This window comes from Panulirus ornatus, chromosome 22 (genome assembly GCF_036320965.1).
Source record: "Panulirus ornatus isolate Po-2019 chromosome 22, ASM3632096v1, whole genome shotgun sequence".
Lineage (NCBI taxonomy): Eukaryota > Metazoa > Arthropoda > Malacostraca > Decapoda > Palinuridae > Panulirus > Panulirus ornatus.
In genome coordinates this window covers 7,616,518-7,634,216 of record NC_092245.1, presented here as the reverse complement: position 1 = coordinate 7,634,216, position 17,699 = coordinate 7,616,518, and the positions used below count along the sequence as shown (strand labels likewise).

Below are 17,699 nucleotides of genomic sequence, written 5' to 3'. Positions count from 1 at the left end.
TCTCATGACCAGGTGCATAAGCACCAATAATCATTCATCCCTCACCATCCACTTTCAGTTTTATCCAAATCAGCCTAGAATTTACTTCCTTACATTCTATCACACACTCTCACAACTCCCGCTTCAGGAGTAGTGCTACTCCTTCCATAGTTTTTATCCTCTCACCAACCCTTGACTTTAATTGTCAGACATTTCCAAACCATTCTTCTTAGATGATAGAGGTTTCTTTCCTCAAACATAGTACCTATCTCTCCCTTCTTTTCTCATCTTGGTTCAATCTACACACATTTAGACACCCCAACCTGAGCCTTCGAGGAGGATGAGTAATTCCTGCTTGGCTTCTTCGACTGTTCTATCTCTTAGATTTTGAGTAGGGTAGAAAAAATACTTCCCACGTATTCCCCGCGTGTCGTAGAAGGCGATAAAAGAGGGCAGGTGCTGGGAACTGGACACCCCCCCCCCCCCCCCCTTCCTCCTCCTCCTTGTATTTCAATTTCTAAAAGGGAAACAGAAGAAGGAGTCTTCGAAGGCTCAGATTGGGATCTCTAAATGTGTGTGGAAATAACCAAAATGAGAAAAAAGGAGAGATAGGTAGTATGTTTGAGGAAAGGAACCTGGATGTTTTGGTTCTGAGTGAAACGAAGCTCAAGGGTAAAGGGGAAGAATGGTTTGGAAACGTCTTGGGAGTAAAGTCAGGGGTTAGTGAGAGGACAAGAGCTAAGGAAGGAGTAGCACTGCTACCACGGATCCATTCGTCTGTGAAGTACACTGAGTGAGCCAGGGGAAGAGACTGGTACTTGTTCCCGTTATGGAGCAGCACGGCTTTGAGGCTCCTGGATAACATGTCAACAAAGAGGCGCCACTCGTTCGTGTTACAGGCGGTTCTGATTGCCTCACACGGACGGGGTTACACTGTGGCAGATGCAGAACTCATCTTGACGTGTGAAGAATCCGGGAACACCTGGGTGACGTTCCCTCTGATGTGCGATGTGCACACTTTCATCCAACAAGTTGCACAGCTTGAGCCTGGACCTCAAAAGCTCAGCATTAGAGTGTGTGAGAGCAAGATCTCTGATCAAGTGGTTAAGGTCTTGATGACTGAGGTAGTGTGGGTTTCTCTCCTCAGCTGCAACTCTGAAGTTATAATCTGGACGTACAACCTCTTCCTCCTCCTCTCACTACCGTTTATATTACTGGAAACTTCTAGAAAGTTCGACATAAGCGACTCAGCACTGAATTTATTTGGAATTTTCTGAAAACTAGGTAAATTTCAATATATCACTTTCCTGATCACAACAGCAAAGTCTCATGGGAATAATAGCTATTTTCTATACTTTTTAGTCATAATAGATTAAAGATGAACACTTTACCCAGGAACAAAAAGACAACTTTTTCACACAGTGTTATCACACCCGTCTATTTCCTCATTACCTTCTGCAGTTCACCAGAAATTCTACTGTAGTTTGCCTTCTCGATTTTGCAATTGAAATGAGAACCTTTGCAGTTTACGATATCAAGATTCACTGGTCACCTGTGTGTCAGATCCATCAGTTTGTCTATGTTAGTTTGAAGATTTAGATGTTCAGGTAGACGTATGTAAGTAGGAGAGATGGTCAGCGGGGATTGATAGGCGTGTAAAAGAGAGACATTTATGTGTTAATGTACTGAAAGGAACAGCTTGTGGGATGCCTGATCACCATCTTGTGGAGGCAAAGGTGAAGATTTGTACAGGTTTTGGAAAATAGGAAATAGTATCGGCGAGTAGAGAGTGGTGAGAGTAAGTGAGTTTGGAAAGGGGACTTGTGTGAAGAAATGCCAGAAGAGATTGAGTGTAGAATACCAGAAGGTGAGAGTAAATGAAACTAGAGGAGTTGGTGATGAATGAGAGGTATTTAGGGAAGCAGTGATGCCATGTGCGAGATATGTGTCATGCGAGAGGTTAGAGGCAGGCAGATTGGTAAGAAGTGAAAATGTCAATGAAAGAGAAAGAAGAGGCGTTTGGCCGGTACTTAGAGGGAAGGAGTGCAAATGATTGGGAAAAGTATAAGAGAAAGCACAAGAGGTCAAGAAGGTGAAGGGGTTGAAAAAGAGGGCAAACGAGAGTTGGGATGAGAAATAATCAGTGAACTTTCGGGGAAAAAAGTAAGATGTTTTGGAAGGAGGTTAATACCGGGAGAAGGAGGTTAATACCGGGCGGAAAGCGAGATAACAAATAGAAATATCGATGAAGGGTATAAAGGGGGAAATGTTGAAGGACTGTTGAATGTATTAGATGATAGAGTGACAGAGGTAGAGTGTTGGGTCGACGTAGCACACGAAGAGAGTCATGGACAGTGGTGTGGTGGAGAGAGAAGAGGTGGAGAAAGTCTTATGCTTGATACAAGTGTGACGAGGCGACTGGAGAGGAGACTTGCACGACGTCTTCTTAGTGAGCTAAATAAGAACATGTAAAGTGACAGAAACCCGGGAAAGTGATGGAGGAAACCCGGGAAAGTGATATAGGAAACCCAGAAAAGTGATGGAGGAAACCCGGGAAAGTGATGGAGGAAACCCGGGAAAGTGATGGAGGAAACCCGGGAAAGTGATATAGGAAACCCAGAAAAGTGATGGAGGAAACCCGGGAAAGTGATGGAGGAAACCCGGGAAAGTGATGGAGGAAGCCCGGGAAAGTGATATAGGAAACCCAGAAAAGTGATGGAGGAAACCCGGGAAAGTGATGGAGGAAACCCGGGAAAGTGATATAGGAAACCAAGAAAAGTGATGGAGGAAACCCGGGAAAGTGATGGAGGAAACCCGGGAAAGTGATGGAGGAAACCCGGGAAAGTGATGGAGGAAACCCGGGAAAGTGATATAGGAAACCCAGAAAAGTGATGGAGGAAACCCGGGAAAGTGATGGAGGACATCCAGGAAAGTGATGGAGGAAACCCGGGAAAGTGATGGAGGAAACCCAGGAAAGTGATGGGGGAAACCCGGGAAAGTGATGGAGGAAACCCGGGAAAGTGATGGAGGAAACCCGGGAAAGTGATGGAGGACATCCAGGAAAGTGATGGAGGAAACCCGGGAAAGTGATGGAGGAAACCCGGGAAAGTGATGGAGGAAACCCGGGAAAGTGATGGAGGACATCCAGGAAAGTGATGGAGGAAACCCGGGAAAGTGATGGAGGAAACCCGGGAAAGTGATGGAGGACATCCAGGAAAGTGATGGAGGAAACCCGGGAAAGTGATGGAGGAAACCCAGGAAATTGATGGAGGAAACCCAGGAAATTGATGGAGGAAACCCAGGAAATTGATGGAGGAAACCCAGGAAAGTGATGGGGTAACCCGGGAAAGTGATGAAGGAAACCCGGGAAAGGCGTACGGGGTTCGGTTGTGGACACGGGGCTGCGGTTGTGGACACGGGGCTCGGTTGTGGACACGGGGCTGCGGTTGTGGACACGGGGTTCGGTTGTGGACACGAGGCTGCGGTTGTGGACACGGGGCTCGGTTGTGGACATGGGGCTGCGGTTGTGGACACGGGGCTGCGGTTGTGGACACGGGGCTGCGGTTGTGGACACGGGGCTCGGTTGTGGACATGGGGCTGCGGTTGTGGACACGGGGCTGCGGTTGTGGACACGGGGCTGCGGTTGTGGACACGGGGCTCGGTTGTGGACATGGGGCTGCGGTTGTGGACACGGGGCTGCGGTTGTGGACACGGGGCTGCGGTTGTGGACACGGGGCTCGGTTGTGGACATGGGGCTGCGGTTGTGGACACGGGGCTGCGGTTGTGGACACGGGGCTGCGGTTGTGGACACGGGGCTCGGTTGTGGACACGGGGCTCGGTTGTGGACACGGGGCTCGGTTGTGGACACGGGGCTGCGGTTGTGGACACGGGGCTCGGTTGTGGACACGGGGCTGCGGTTGTGGACACGGGGCTGCGGTTGTGGACACGGGGCTCGGTTGTGGACACGGGGCTCGGTTGTGGACACGGGGCTGGAGTCTGGGTGTATATACACACCAGCTGGACGGTCGAGGTGAACGAATGAGGAATTTTTGTCATCAGTTCCTGACGCTACCTCGCTCTGAAGGGCCTCGACCTCCACTATCATGTCATCCTCGATCTCCACTATCATGTCATCCTCGACCTCCACTATCATGTCATCCTCGACCTCCACTATCATGTCATCCTCGACCTCCACTATCATGCCATCCTCGACCTCCACTATCATGTCATCCTCGATCTCCACTATCATGTCATCCTCGATCTCCACTATCATGTCATCCTCGATCTCCACTATCATGTCATCCTCGACCTCCACTATCATGTCATCCTCGACCTCCACTATCATGTCATCCTCGACCTCCACTATCATGCCATCCTCGACCTCCACTATCATGTCATCCTCGACCTCCACTATCATGTCATCCTCGACCTCCACTATCATGTCATCCTCGACCTCCACTATCATGTCATCCTCGACCTCCACTATCATGTCATCCTCGACCTCCACTATCATGTCATCCTCGACCTCCACTATCATGTCATCCTCGACCTCCACTATCATGTCATCCTCGACCTCCACTAACATGACAAGTAATGTTGTTGTTTCGTCAGTCATGTGATGCATTGCAGTAATGTGTGGATATTATATCACGTCATTATACAATTATGTTGATTAATTTTACCATGATGTCACGTGAAGATATTGTACACATGACTGATGGATAATACCATGATGTCAGGTGAAGATATTGTACACATGACTGATGGATAATACCATGATGTCAGGTGAAGATATTGTACACATGACTGATGGATAATATCCCTCTCAAATATTGTACACATGACTGATGGATAATATCCCTCTCAAATATTGTACACATGACTGATGGATAATATCCCTCTCAAATATTGTACACATGACTGATGGATAATATCCCTCTCAAATATTGTACACATGACTGATGGATAATATCCCTCTCAAATATTGTACACATGACTGATGGATAATATCCTTCTCCAATATTATCATTAGGAGCATAACAGTGTCTGGGTGTATGGTTGGTACACCTTATGTATGGTGTTAGTGGCTCTCACACACCTCTGTGGCACATGTATATCTTACTATGTACGAGGGGAAGAAATACTTAAAATTTAGTTTTCAAATAAAAAAAATGATTTGATGTGAATTTTCGTGGTAGCTTCCTCCCTGCTCATGTGGCCACCATGGTAACATAGGCTGGAAATGTAACGTAAAGTTGGATTATACAGTGGTCGCCTCTGGACTTGGTTACGTGTCCGGATTTTGGTGTTGTGACGGCGGCGGGGACCCGGCTGTAGGTAGGTAGGTAGGTATGTATGTATGTATGAATAGGTAGGTAGGTGGAGCGGCAATACTTCCATCTATTACTTATCACTGTCCAAACATCCTGCTCCTCCCACCATGATGACTGGTGGCCACATAGCCATGTAAGTTCCTCTCTGCCGCCTTTCTCTTGGTATCGCGTAATATCAGCTATTTTAGGATATGACGAAATGTGCCATTAATAGGTCACGGTGCATCTGTTTCAGTCAAATATGTATCGCAATAAATTGAAGTTGGGTTTTCGCATGAAGTGCAGCCATTGTACTCACCAGTCATTTTGATTTATACGACATGAAAGGTGAACTGTTGTTGTACGGCCCTTTAAATGATGGAGCTCACCTTACATGGAGCAAATCGATACCAAAATATGAATGAACACGACACGTTGTAAATATCAAAGGGAACATCTTAAAAAAAATATCGATGTGTTCCGTGGATGAATTAGCGGCCCACGAAGGCTGGCGTAGTGGCCTGGGTGCGCGGCCTGGCAGCGGTTCCGTGGCCGGGGCGGCAGATGGTGTTGAGCTGTGGTCGAGTGTACACGCTGCGCGCGTCTCGTCCCTCTGCTGCTGGTTTACCGTACAACTAATGAATTTGGAGCATACGTATAAGATTGTGAATATAGTGCGCAAACGATTACGGGATACATATACGTGTACTGAAAATAACTTTTAAGTGATAACAGCGAAGTTTTAAGTTGTGAAAGTCTGCCGGAAAGTGATTTTCTGTGCATTTGGTTCACAGTGTTTACCGTAACGGCACACCTGGTCTAGCCATTTTAAAGAAAAGTCTGTTTTATGTGCTGTAGAAAGGATTGAAATCTGCGAACTATGTGATTGGTTAAGCGTAATTTTGATGTGCAACTATGAATCCTGATTAGCATTTTAAAAAATAGGCCTAGGCTAGTCAGGATGTGCGGTGCGACCGGTGCCATTGTGGATTTGTGCGAACCAGAACACCATGATATTGCCAAGATCACTCCCAGAAGCAGCGTGGAGAAGGTGTGGAAGGAGACGCAGCAGCTGATGGAGCAGTCGGAGCAGCTTGTCAGAATCATGACCCATGTATGCTCTCAGCAACTCTCCGGCGTGTTCCGCACCGTCGCCAGGTACTCACAAGGTAACGTCCAACACCCACACTCACCTCGCCTCCCTCCAGGGTTGGCTTGTTTGCTCGGGGGAAGGGAAGAACTACTGCTTGGGGAAGGGAAGAACTACAGCTTAGCTTAGGGACAACATTGGTGTTTGTGCAGACAGTACATGTGTAGCGCCGGAGGTGAACACTGCAGTACTGCATGAAGCACATGCTCTCTACGGATGTCGAATATGGACCAAATCCCTTTATATATATATATATATATATATATATATATATATATATACTTTGTGGATGTTAGTGATATCTTTAGTTTGATATAAACCACGTTAAGTGTGGAGGATGAGGGCTGTGGGAACATTCATGTGTTTGTTGCAGAATAATTAAGTAGGTGAGCGGTGTCTCCTTGAAGCAGGTACCTGGTGCCTCTGTCATCTGGGGTTGAAATGATTATATTGAAACTTTGTATTAATGCAGCCCTGATGTTACTCTTATATACTCAATGGTGAAAGAATCCCGATTGTGAGAAGTATGTTAATGATAGCTGCTGATAGCAGCATGTTATCAGTTACTTAAGCTCTTTGTTTTAATTCATTAGATTAGATAACTGACTGATAGACCTGCCTTTAAAAAAAAAAAAAGATAGCATACAAGTTCCTTCTTCATACTTCAGTGGCCATAGGTGAAGTATTATCATAATGCTAATATTTATTTGAGTGGACGAGGTGACTGGCCAGGAGGCTAAGTAGTGTAAGGTAAACCATAATAGAAGTTGTAGTTGAAGTATGATGGAGTAGTGGTGGTGGTGGTGTAGCCAGGCGACGGTGTGGCTACCTACCACTGCTTCTCATGTCAACGGACGGCCAGAGCACCAGACCACGACCATCCTCTCATCTTTGTCTCAACTTTAGCCTTCGTGATTTAACTATTTCACTAACGATGACTTGATGTAGTCAGTAAGTGTAATAACATATTCCTAAACGACGGTAGAGTTAGTCATCTTCCATCATAGCCACAGAAATTACGTAAGGTTTAATGAATGATGTACTAGCAGTCGTTTAAACATCTGATATTTATTTGTGTTTTCTGAAAGTGTTGTCTTGAAATATTGATGATCTTCCAACTGTGCTCGTTTCCCTCCATTCTTATGTTCCATTAAGTTATGATACGGAGTATCCCACATTTACTACTTTTTTTATATTCAGTCATGACCATTTCCTGCTTCGGAAATCGGGTTCATTGTGTTCTTGCTTCATGCGTAATCTTTTTTTTTCTTCTTACATTTGAGCAATTCATTCGAATTTCGTGCGAAGATAAGTGGAAATTCATGTTAACACATGCAGGCCTGAAATTTGAATGGATGTTAACACGAAGAAAACACACGAGTTCCAATGTGTTCTCACCACGAGAGGAAATGTGGAAAAGGACAAGTATTTGTAGAGGCCGGGGTGGCGGTGTTCCACCCGCTGATGATAACTTCCCCGTTGGAGCTACAGCCACACCTTTCCAACTTCCTCCTACTGTTGGTATTTTTCCCTTGTTACTCTGTAGGTGCGTTCCGTGTGTTCCTTGAACGTAGGTCATTGTAGTAGCAGGTGATTACGCCGACTGTAATTACAAAACTCATAATTTTGTTGTGAATGTTGAAAAAAAATCGATATAAAAATGGGCATGAAAACGTTCAGCATCCCCCCCCCCCCCTTGTTCCTGTTGTTTCCGTCCACCTCACGCGTTGCTGTCACAGGAGCAACCTATTTCTGCTTCCACTTCCTTACCATGCTTTCTATTATGTATAAGTCTTGAGAGGATTGTTATAATTCTATAAAGATTCCATTTTGACCGGCAGATGTTGATAATGATAGAGCCTGATATAATACGCTGGACAAAAATAGTGTTGGCCAGAGAGGGTGGGCAGGCACGCCGACTCAGTCGTTCACTCAAATGCCCAGACCAACACACTTCTAAAAGTATTTGACGAGACTTTTCTTTCGCGATATGCGGTTATGACGCGAACCAGTCCTGTTTCTCAACAGATTGTGTATGTGATAACCGTAATTTTTATGATACTGACCAAGATATTTGAAGGTGCTCTCATACAAGGGCATATGAATGAATGCTGTGTGGCGTGTTTTCCAGCACCTGGGCGGGCCCCGGTGTGGCATTCCTCCCACCACACTGACGGAGGAGGGGGCACCCATACCCCACCTCCTGCTGCTTCACCCACAAATTTTTACCTTCATCATTTCGACTGTCATTCATATCTTATTGTGTAATGAATCGGGTCGGTAGCGACATCTGGTGGTTGTGTTTTCCTTTTTTATGAACATGAAGACTGATCTGGTTAAGCACCATGGACATTGTGGTTTTTTTTTTAACTAGTTATGTAAGTCTAGTGTAACTGGTTATTGAGGGAATATATAGTCTTTTACTTCGAGTCATTCAGGTGAGAGATGTCAACGTCATTTCGTGTATCAAACAGTCTTTTGATGCATAGATCTGGGCTACTTCGTCTGTCCTTTTGGTAAGAACGGTTTAGGGAATTAGCGTTGTCTGGCCATGAGCGTACCCGATAATCCAGCTGGAAAGATTGAGGCAAGTCACGGATAGGTAGGTGGTGCTCAGCGCCCTGCTCTTCCCTGTCCTAATGCAGACTCGAGTTGTGTGAGCTGGTTTACATGCAGTTCGCAAGTCTTGTTAGTTGATTCTGCATGCATGCATGAGCCTTGCTACAGACCTCTGCTATATATGGTGGCTCTTTTGAAGTTTCAGACGAGAATACCTAAGTAGTTTACCTTATACGTTTACCTTATTGACTTGAACGGATATATGTATTTATAGTTTGTATGAAGAAACTTTCATTGAAGTTTTATATATATATATATATATATATATATATATATATATATATATATATATTTTTTTTTTTTTTTTTTTTTTTTTATACTTTGTCGCTGTCTCCCGCGTTTGCGAGGTAGCGCAAGGAAACAGACGAAAGAAATGGCCCAACCCCCCCCCCCCCCATACACATGTACATACACACGTCCACACACGCAAATATACATACCTACACAGCTTTCCATGGTTTACCCCAGACGCTTCACATGCCTTGATATATATATATATATATATATATATATTTTTATACTAATCACCATTTCCCGCATTAGCGAGGTAGCGTTAAGAACAGAGGGTGAGGACTGGGCCTTTGAGGGAATATCCTCACCTGGCCCACTTCTCTGTTTCTTCTTTTGGAAAAAAAAAAGAAAAAAAGAGAGGGGAGGATTTCCAGCCTCCCGCTCCCTTCCCTTTTAGTCGCCTTCTACGACACGCAGGGAATACGTGGGAAGTATTCTTTCTCCCCTATCCCCAGGGATATATATATATATATATATATATATATATATATATATATATATATATATATATATATATATATATATATATATTACATGGATGCGAAACTTTCTGGAATCAGTAGATATAGTTTTCATTAGGCGTTACAGCAAAGGTTTTATCAGACGTAAGGATCAACGCCGGGTATTTTTTTTTTTTTACTGATTAGGACTTATTTTGGGGACAGTATTGACTGAAGACATATGTAATTCTCCCCCTGACATATATAAAAGAAAAACAAAATTATACGATTCTGGAATAGTTACGTCATTGACACTGACCCTGTTCGTCACATGTTTGGTTCGCAGTTTACCATACATGAACTTGGTCAGTCCTGTTATATAGCGACATAGCGTTCTGACTCCTAGATGAAGCTCTCTTGAAGGAAAGTGAAACTTGAAGTGTAGCGTATTTACTGATACATGTGATGAAAAGTGCCGGGATGGTCTGTTGATAAGATTGCGCCTATTTTAACAAGCATTTATGGTTGTTAGGCGACATACCCATGGATCAGGAACCAATCAGCGGGTCCTGTTTGTTGACAGTGTTGCAGTGGGCCACCCACTCACTCCTGCGCACTGCCGTTAAAATATCCGCCACAGTTTTTCATGCGAGACAGACATTTGCGTACGGTTGTGTTATTATTGCCCCGTTTGTTGATTGTGGCGTGTATGATCACGTAACTACAGGCGGATGGGAAGGCAAGTTAAGTTGCTAAATGATTGTAGTTTTAATGTTTCTCTTTCGTTTTTAATTTCTAGTTGTTGTTCTAGGAAACTGGCTTGTATTCTGAGTATACAACCTGGGTGAGATTTTCCACTGATAGTACAGGTCAAGGAACCTTTGATAGCCATCGAATTGTGTCAAGCCTATCAGCTCCATTGACGTGTATAACTTTGGTGTTTGTCTCCAGTTTCCTGGGGACAGAGCAGGATGTTGCAAACTGTGACAAGAGTTTTTGATATCGAGATAAATCAAAATTCGAGGAATAAGGTTTGTGTCTGTTCTGGGAACGTGTTCAGTTGGTAAGAAAAGTATATTGTAACCATGAGAGACTCACAGATACATCTACACCAATACAGATTAATATTACACGTTTCTAATTACAGCAATACACATTAATATTACACGTTTCTACATACAGCAATACAGATTAATAATGAACGTTTCTACAGAATATTTTGTGTAGTCGGTGGTATGAAGTAAGACATGTTATGGTCTTAGGTCAATACTTTGTAAGTAGTGACCCAGTTTGGATGGTATCGCTGTAGTTTGGTAATCCTCGTAAATATACGCTCACTTATATCCGGTTAACGTTACAGTACTTGATCTCTGTCACACATTTTGGAAGAGTTTTCTAATATTGGTTAAGATTTCACAATAAATTGCAGCCGGTATTGATGTGATTTGATTTCCTTAAATGGTAAACAAGTGTTAGTTATGTATCTTATGTTTGTTTATGATTAACGAATGTTAAAGTAGCCTGTTTGTTTTTATGGTTGAGTGTTAGTTATGTAGCCTGCTTGTTTTTTATGGTTAACAAGTGTTAGTTATGTAGCCTGCTTGTTTTTTATGGTTAACAAGTGTTAGTTATGTAGCCTGCTTTTTATGGTTAACGAATGTTAGTTATGAAGCCTGTTTATTTTATGATTAGTGTTAGTTGTGTACCTGTGTTTATGGTTAACGAATGTTAGTTATGTAGCGTAGTGGATATTGCCCGGCATGGCTGGTTGGCTGGTAAGACTCAAGAATTATGAGACAAATTAATTGAAATTTAATCATTAGTGAGATAGTTACCCAAACTATGACCTCCAGATGTTCTTAATGTCATTAACGTGATCAAGGTCGATATGATGATATATTTCAGTCTATACATCGCTCTTGTGATTCAAACTGCGTAAGGAGCTACGCGAATACTTGTAGTTTGAATGAAGGTATTTGATCATCGTGGCATCCTGAGTGATCATTATGACACGACAACCTGACACCCGGGCTCGGCTCCTGTGTCAACAACTGCTGCTAATTCAGCGACGCGGGGGCGTTTTTTTTTTTTTTCCATCTGATAAATCTAATATGATTTATAACGTTTTCCATGATAATCGTTGTAGGCAAAAGAGAGTTCTTGTTATAACGAATCCATTTGGTCGTTTTTTTTTTTTCTTTTTTAATGCGGCGCCTTTAAACAAGTTACTTGCCAGGTAAGTAGTTTCTTTCTTCGTGGCAGAGCTGTTGGTATGATCAGAAATCATTAAACATATTTTTCTGTGTGAATTTCGGGTTTGTAAGAATAAATTGACATACAAATTTGAGGAAATTTGTATAGTGTAATGGTTAAGTAAAAGAATAGTTAATAGCTTATTGAGGCGTTCTTGCGCCCTTTGTGTCCAACATTTTTATTAAAATAAAAGTTCATCTTAACCCAGCCTAACTTAATTTGTTGGGAAAAGTAGATTTATCTTTGTAGTGCGTTAAGACATTCCAGTGAGATATTGCAGGAGAATCTCGCACACAGCAGACTCACTGCAATTATCGACCTACACAGATTTCGTATTTCAATTGGACTGTGGTTGTTTGTTGGTTGATGTAGTCAGGGAATCAGTCTTACGGAATATTGCCTGTTAGCTTACAATCTTGGTTAGGTAAAGCTGGATCATGGATATCCAAGGCAAAAAAATATTTCAAAAAGTTTTTAATTTTAGAACGGTTGTGCACTTACTGTGGCTATGTAGGGCGAGGCTTGGGATGGTCACACAGGCTGTTCGCAAAGGAGTAACACAAAAGATGGCAAACGATAAGATCGGGTCAGAATTTCCGGATCATATCAGACTTTAATCTCAGTTGACTCAGTAGGTCTTGAACTTGGTAAGAACTTGCTTGATTTCAGGGAATCTATTTATATCCACCATACATGATGGAGGTCATCATGGGAGGATATCAACCATACATGATGATGGTCATCATGGGAGGATATAAACCATACATGATGGTGGTCATCATGGGAGGATATCAACCATACGTGATGGAGGTCATCATGGGAGGATATCAACCATACATGATGGAGGTCATCATGGGAGGATATCAACCATACGTGATGGGGGTCATCATGGGAGGATGTCATCCATACATGATGGTGGTCACCATGGGAGGATATCAACCATACATGATGGAGGTCATCATGGGAGGATATCAACCATACGTGATGGGGGTCATCATGGGAGGATATCAACCATACATGATGGTGGTCATCATGGGAGGATATCAACCATACGTGATGGAGGTCATCATGGGAGGATATCAACCATACATGATGGTGGTCACCATGGGAGGATATCAACCATACATGATGGAGGTCATCATGGGAGGATATCAACTATACATGATGGTGGTCATCATGGGAGGATATCAACCATACATGATGGTGATCATTATGGGAGGATATCAACCATACATGATGGTGGTCATCATGGGAGGATATCAACCATTCATGATGGTGGTCATCATGGGAGGATATCAACCATACATGATGGTCATCATGGGAGGATATCAACCATACATGATGGTGGTCATGGGAGGATATCAACCATACATGATGGAGGTCATCATGGGAGGATATCAACCATACATGATGGAGGTCATCATGGGAGGATATCAACCATACATGATGGAGGTCATCATGGGAGGATATCAACCATACATGATGGAGGTCATCATGGGAGGATATCAACCATACATGATGGAGGTCATCATGGGAGGATATCAACCATACATGATGGAGGTCATCATGGGAGGATATCAACCATACATGATGGTGGTCATCATGGGAGGATATCAACCATACATGATGATGGTCATCATGGGAGGATATCAACCATACATGATGGTGGTCATCATGGGAGGATATCAACCATACATGATGGAGGTCATCATGGGAGGATATCAACCATACGTGATGGGGGTCATCATGGGAGGATATCATCCATACATGATGGTGGTCACCATGGGAGGATATCAACCATACATGATGGAGGTCATCATGGGAGGATATCAACCATACGTGATGGGGTCATCATGGGAGGATATCAACCATACATGATGGAGGTCACCATGGGAGGATATCAACCATACATGATGGCGGTCATCATGGGAGGATATCAACCATACATGATGGTGGTCACCATGGGAGGATATCAACCATACATGATGGTGGTCACCATGGGAGGATATCAACCATACATGATGGTGGTCATCATGGGAGGATATCAACCATACATGATGGTGGTCATCATGGGAGGATATCAACCATACATGATGGAGGTCATCATGGGAGGATATCAACCATACATGATGGGGGTCATCATGGGAGGATATCAACCATACATGATGGAGGTCATCATGGGAGGATATCAACCATACATGATGGTGGTCATCATGGGAGGATATCAACCATACATGATGGTGGTCATCATGGGAGGATATCAACCATACATGATGGTGGTCATCATGGGAGGATATCAACCATACATGATGGTGGTCATCATGGGAGGATATCAACCATACATGATGGTGGTCATCATGGGAGGATATCAACCATACATGATGGTGGTCATCATGGGAGGATATCAACCATACATGATGGGGGTCATCATGGGAGGATATCAACCATACGTGATGGAGGTCATCATGGGAGGATATCAACCATACATGATGGGGGTCATCATGGGAGGATATCAACCATACATGATGGTGGTCATCATGGGAGGATATCAGCCATACATGATGGGGGTCATCATGGGAGGATATCAACCATACATGATGGTGGTCATCATGGGAGGATATCAACCATACATGATGGTGGTCATCATGGGAGGATATCAACCATACATGATGGGGGTCATCATGGGAGGATATCAACCATACATGATGGTGGTCATCATGGGAGGATATCAACCATACATGATGGTGGTCACCATGGGAGGATATCAACCATACGTGATGGAGGTCATCATGGGAGGATATCAACCATACATGATGGTGGTCACCATGGGAGGATATCAACCATACATGATGGTGGTCATCATGGGAGGATATCAACCATACGTGATGGGGGTCATCATGGGAGGATATCAACCATACATGATGGTGGTCATCATGGGAGGATATCAACCATACATGATGGTGGTCATCATGGAGGATATCAACCATACATGATGGTGGTCATCATGGGAGGATATCAACCATACATGATGGAGGTCATCATGGGAGGATAACCATACATGATGGAGGTCATCATGGGAGGATATCAACCATACATGATGGTGGTCATCATGGGAGGATATCAACCATATATGATGGTGGTCATCATGGGAGGATATCAACCATACGTGATGGGGGTCATCATGGGAGGATATCAACCATACATGATGGAGGTCATCATGGGAGGATATCAACCATACATGATGGAGGTCATCATGGGAGGATATCAACCATACATGATGGTGGTCATCATGGGAGGATATCAACCATACATGATGGTGGTCATCATGGGAGGATATCAACCATACGTGATGGTGGTCATCATGGGAAGAGATAAACCATACATGATGATGGTCATCATGGGAGGATATCAACCATACATGATGGTGGTCATCATGGGAGGATATCAACCATACATGATGGTGGTCATCATGGGAGGATATCAACCATACATGATGGTGGTCACCATGGGAGGATATCAACCATACATGATGGTGGTCATCATGGGAGGATATCAACCATACATGATGGAGGTCATCATGAGAGGATATCAACCATACATGATGGAGGTCATCATGGGAGGATATCAACCATACATGATGGAGGTCATCATGGGAGGATATCAACCATACATGATGGTGGTCATCATGGGAGGATATCAACCATACATGATGGAGGTCATCATGGGAGGATATCAACCATACATGATGGAGGTCATCATGGGAGGATATCAACCATACATGATGGTGGTCACCATGGGAGGATATCAACCATACATGATGGTGGTCATCATGGGAGGATATCAACCATACATGATGGAGGTCATCATGAGAGGATATCAACCATACATGATGGAGGTCATCATGGGAGGATATCAACCATACATGATGGTGGTCATCATGGAGGATATCAACCATACATGATGGTGGTCATCATGGGAGGATATCAACCATACATGATGGAGGTCATCATGAGAGGATATCAACCATACATGATGGAGGTCATCATGGGAGGATATCAACCATACATGATGGAGGTCATCATGGGAGGATATCAACCATACATGATGGTGGTCATCATGGAGGATATCAACCATACATGATGGTGGTCATCATGGGAGGATATCAACCATACATGATGGAGGTCATCATGAGAGGATATCAACCATACATGATGGAGGTCATCATGGGAGGATATCAACCATACATGATGGTCATCATGGGAGGATATCAACCATACATGATGGTGGTCATTATCGTTGGTCATGTATACCTACAGTTCTGGTCGAGTTCAAGCTGGTAGTTTGGTCGTTGATCGACCAGCAGGTAGAGGATGCGGTCCACAGGTTGCCATAACCTGGCTGTTAGGGGGGAGGAGGGGTTATATATTGTAGATGGTCATGGAGGATCATCTTGTATATAATCACCACTTGACATCCCATAGTTAGGATTTCTCATGGCTTCAGGCAACGCGTGGGTGTGCACTGGTCTCTCGTGTTTACTGCACCGTTTGTTGTGTGTGGTGGTGATATGTGCCACGAGTCGTCCCCCTCTTGTGCCACGAGAGAGCTGGTTGTGAGCGTGGTATGTGCCACGAGTCGTCCCCCGCTTGTTGTGCCACGAGAGAGCTGGTTGTGAGCGTGGTATGTGCCACGAGTCGTCCCCCGCTTGTTGTGCCACGAGAGAGCTGGTTGTGAGCGTGGTATGTGCCACGAGAGAGCTGGTTGTGAGCGTGGTATGTGCCACGAGAGAGCTGGTTGTGAGCGTGGTATGTGCCACGAGTCTTCCTCCTCTTGTTGTGCCACGAGAGAGCTGGTTGTGAGCGTGGTATGTGCCACGAGAGAGCTGGTTGTGAGCGTGGTATGTGCCACGAGAGAGCTGGTTGTGAGCGTGGTATGTGCCACGAGAGAGCTGGTTGTGAGCGTGGTGGCTGAGAGGGTTGTTCCTTCCTGGGTTTTCCAAGCGTCAAGCATGATAAGCTTCTCCCGTTCTGCCTCCAGAACGCACACACTCCAGGATTTCCTTGGTTTCCAGGTGTCCATATCCCGCACCGCTTCAGTACTAACACCATGAGAGGTGGTGGTAGTACACAGCTGTACTCCTGGCAGGTGTATTGCCTTGACTTGCCTTGTAACACCATGTACTTGCCTCATACTTCTAACACCATGTTCATGCCTCATACTTCTGACACCGTGTACTTGCCTCATACTTCTAACACCATGTGGTTGCCTCATACTTCTAACACCATGTGCTTGCCTCGTTGGTCAACACCGTCTCTCTGCTTCATCACCTGCTCTTGCTCAGACCAGTACCACACGATGCCCTGCCTCTCCACATGTTGACCATCCTAATGTTCAGGTGGCGCTGTGTGTGGGTGGTTACTGTCGCACACAAGCATATATCTAGCTAGTACGGAACTTGAACTGCATGTTCAACAGAAATGGTTTATCCTGCAAACCTTTGTTGTCACATATCGTATATACCACAAATTAACCCAGTTATTATATACAGCTCTACGTCTGTTTGACCCCATGGCTGGAGGCGTTGCTGTTCGCTGGTATGTGCTACAATCCTGTATATTGAGCATATATATATATATATATATATATATATATATA

At 44.2% G+C, this 17,699-nt stretch overlaps 1 protein-coding gene across 1 annotated transcript in view; it reads left to right on the top strand.

The window, feature by feature from the left end:
• The first annotated feature begins 6,111 nt into the window (after window positions 1-6,111).
• LOC139756473 (uncharacterized) overlaps window positions 6,112-17,699 on the top strand; it is a 136,724-nt gene continuing 125,136 nt past the window's right edge. Inside the window, exon 1 of the mRNA XM_071675926.1 lies at window positions 6,112-6,460. Within this exon, the coding sequence (XP_071532027.1) occupies window positions 6,253-6,460 (208 nt within the window). The 5' untranslated portion in view covers window positions 6,112-6,252. The remainder of the gene's footprint in view (window positions 6,461-17,699) is intronic.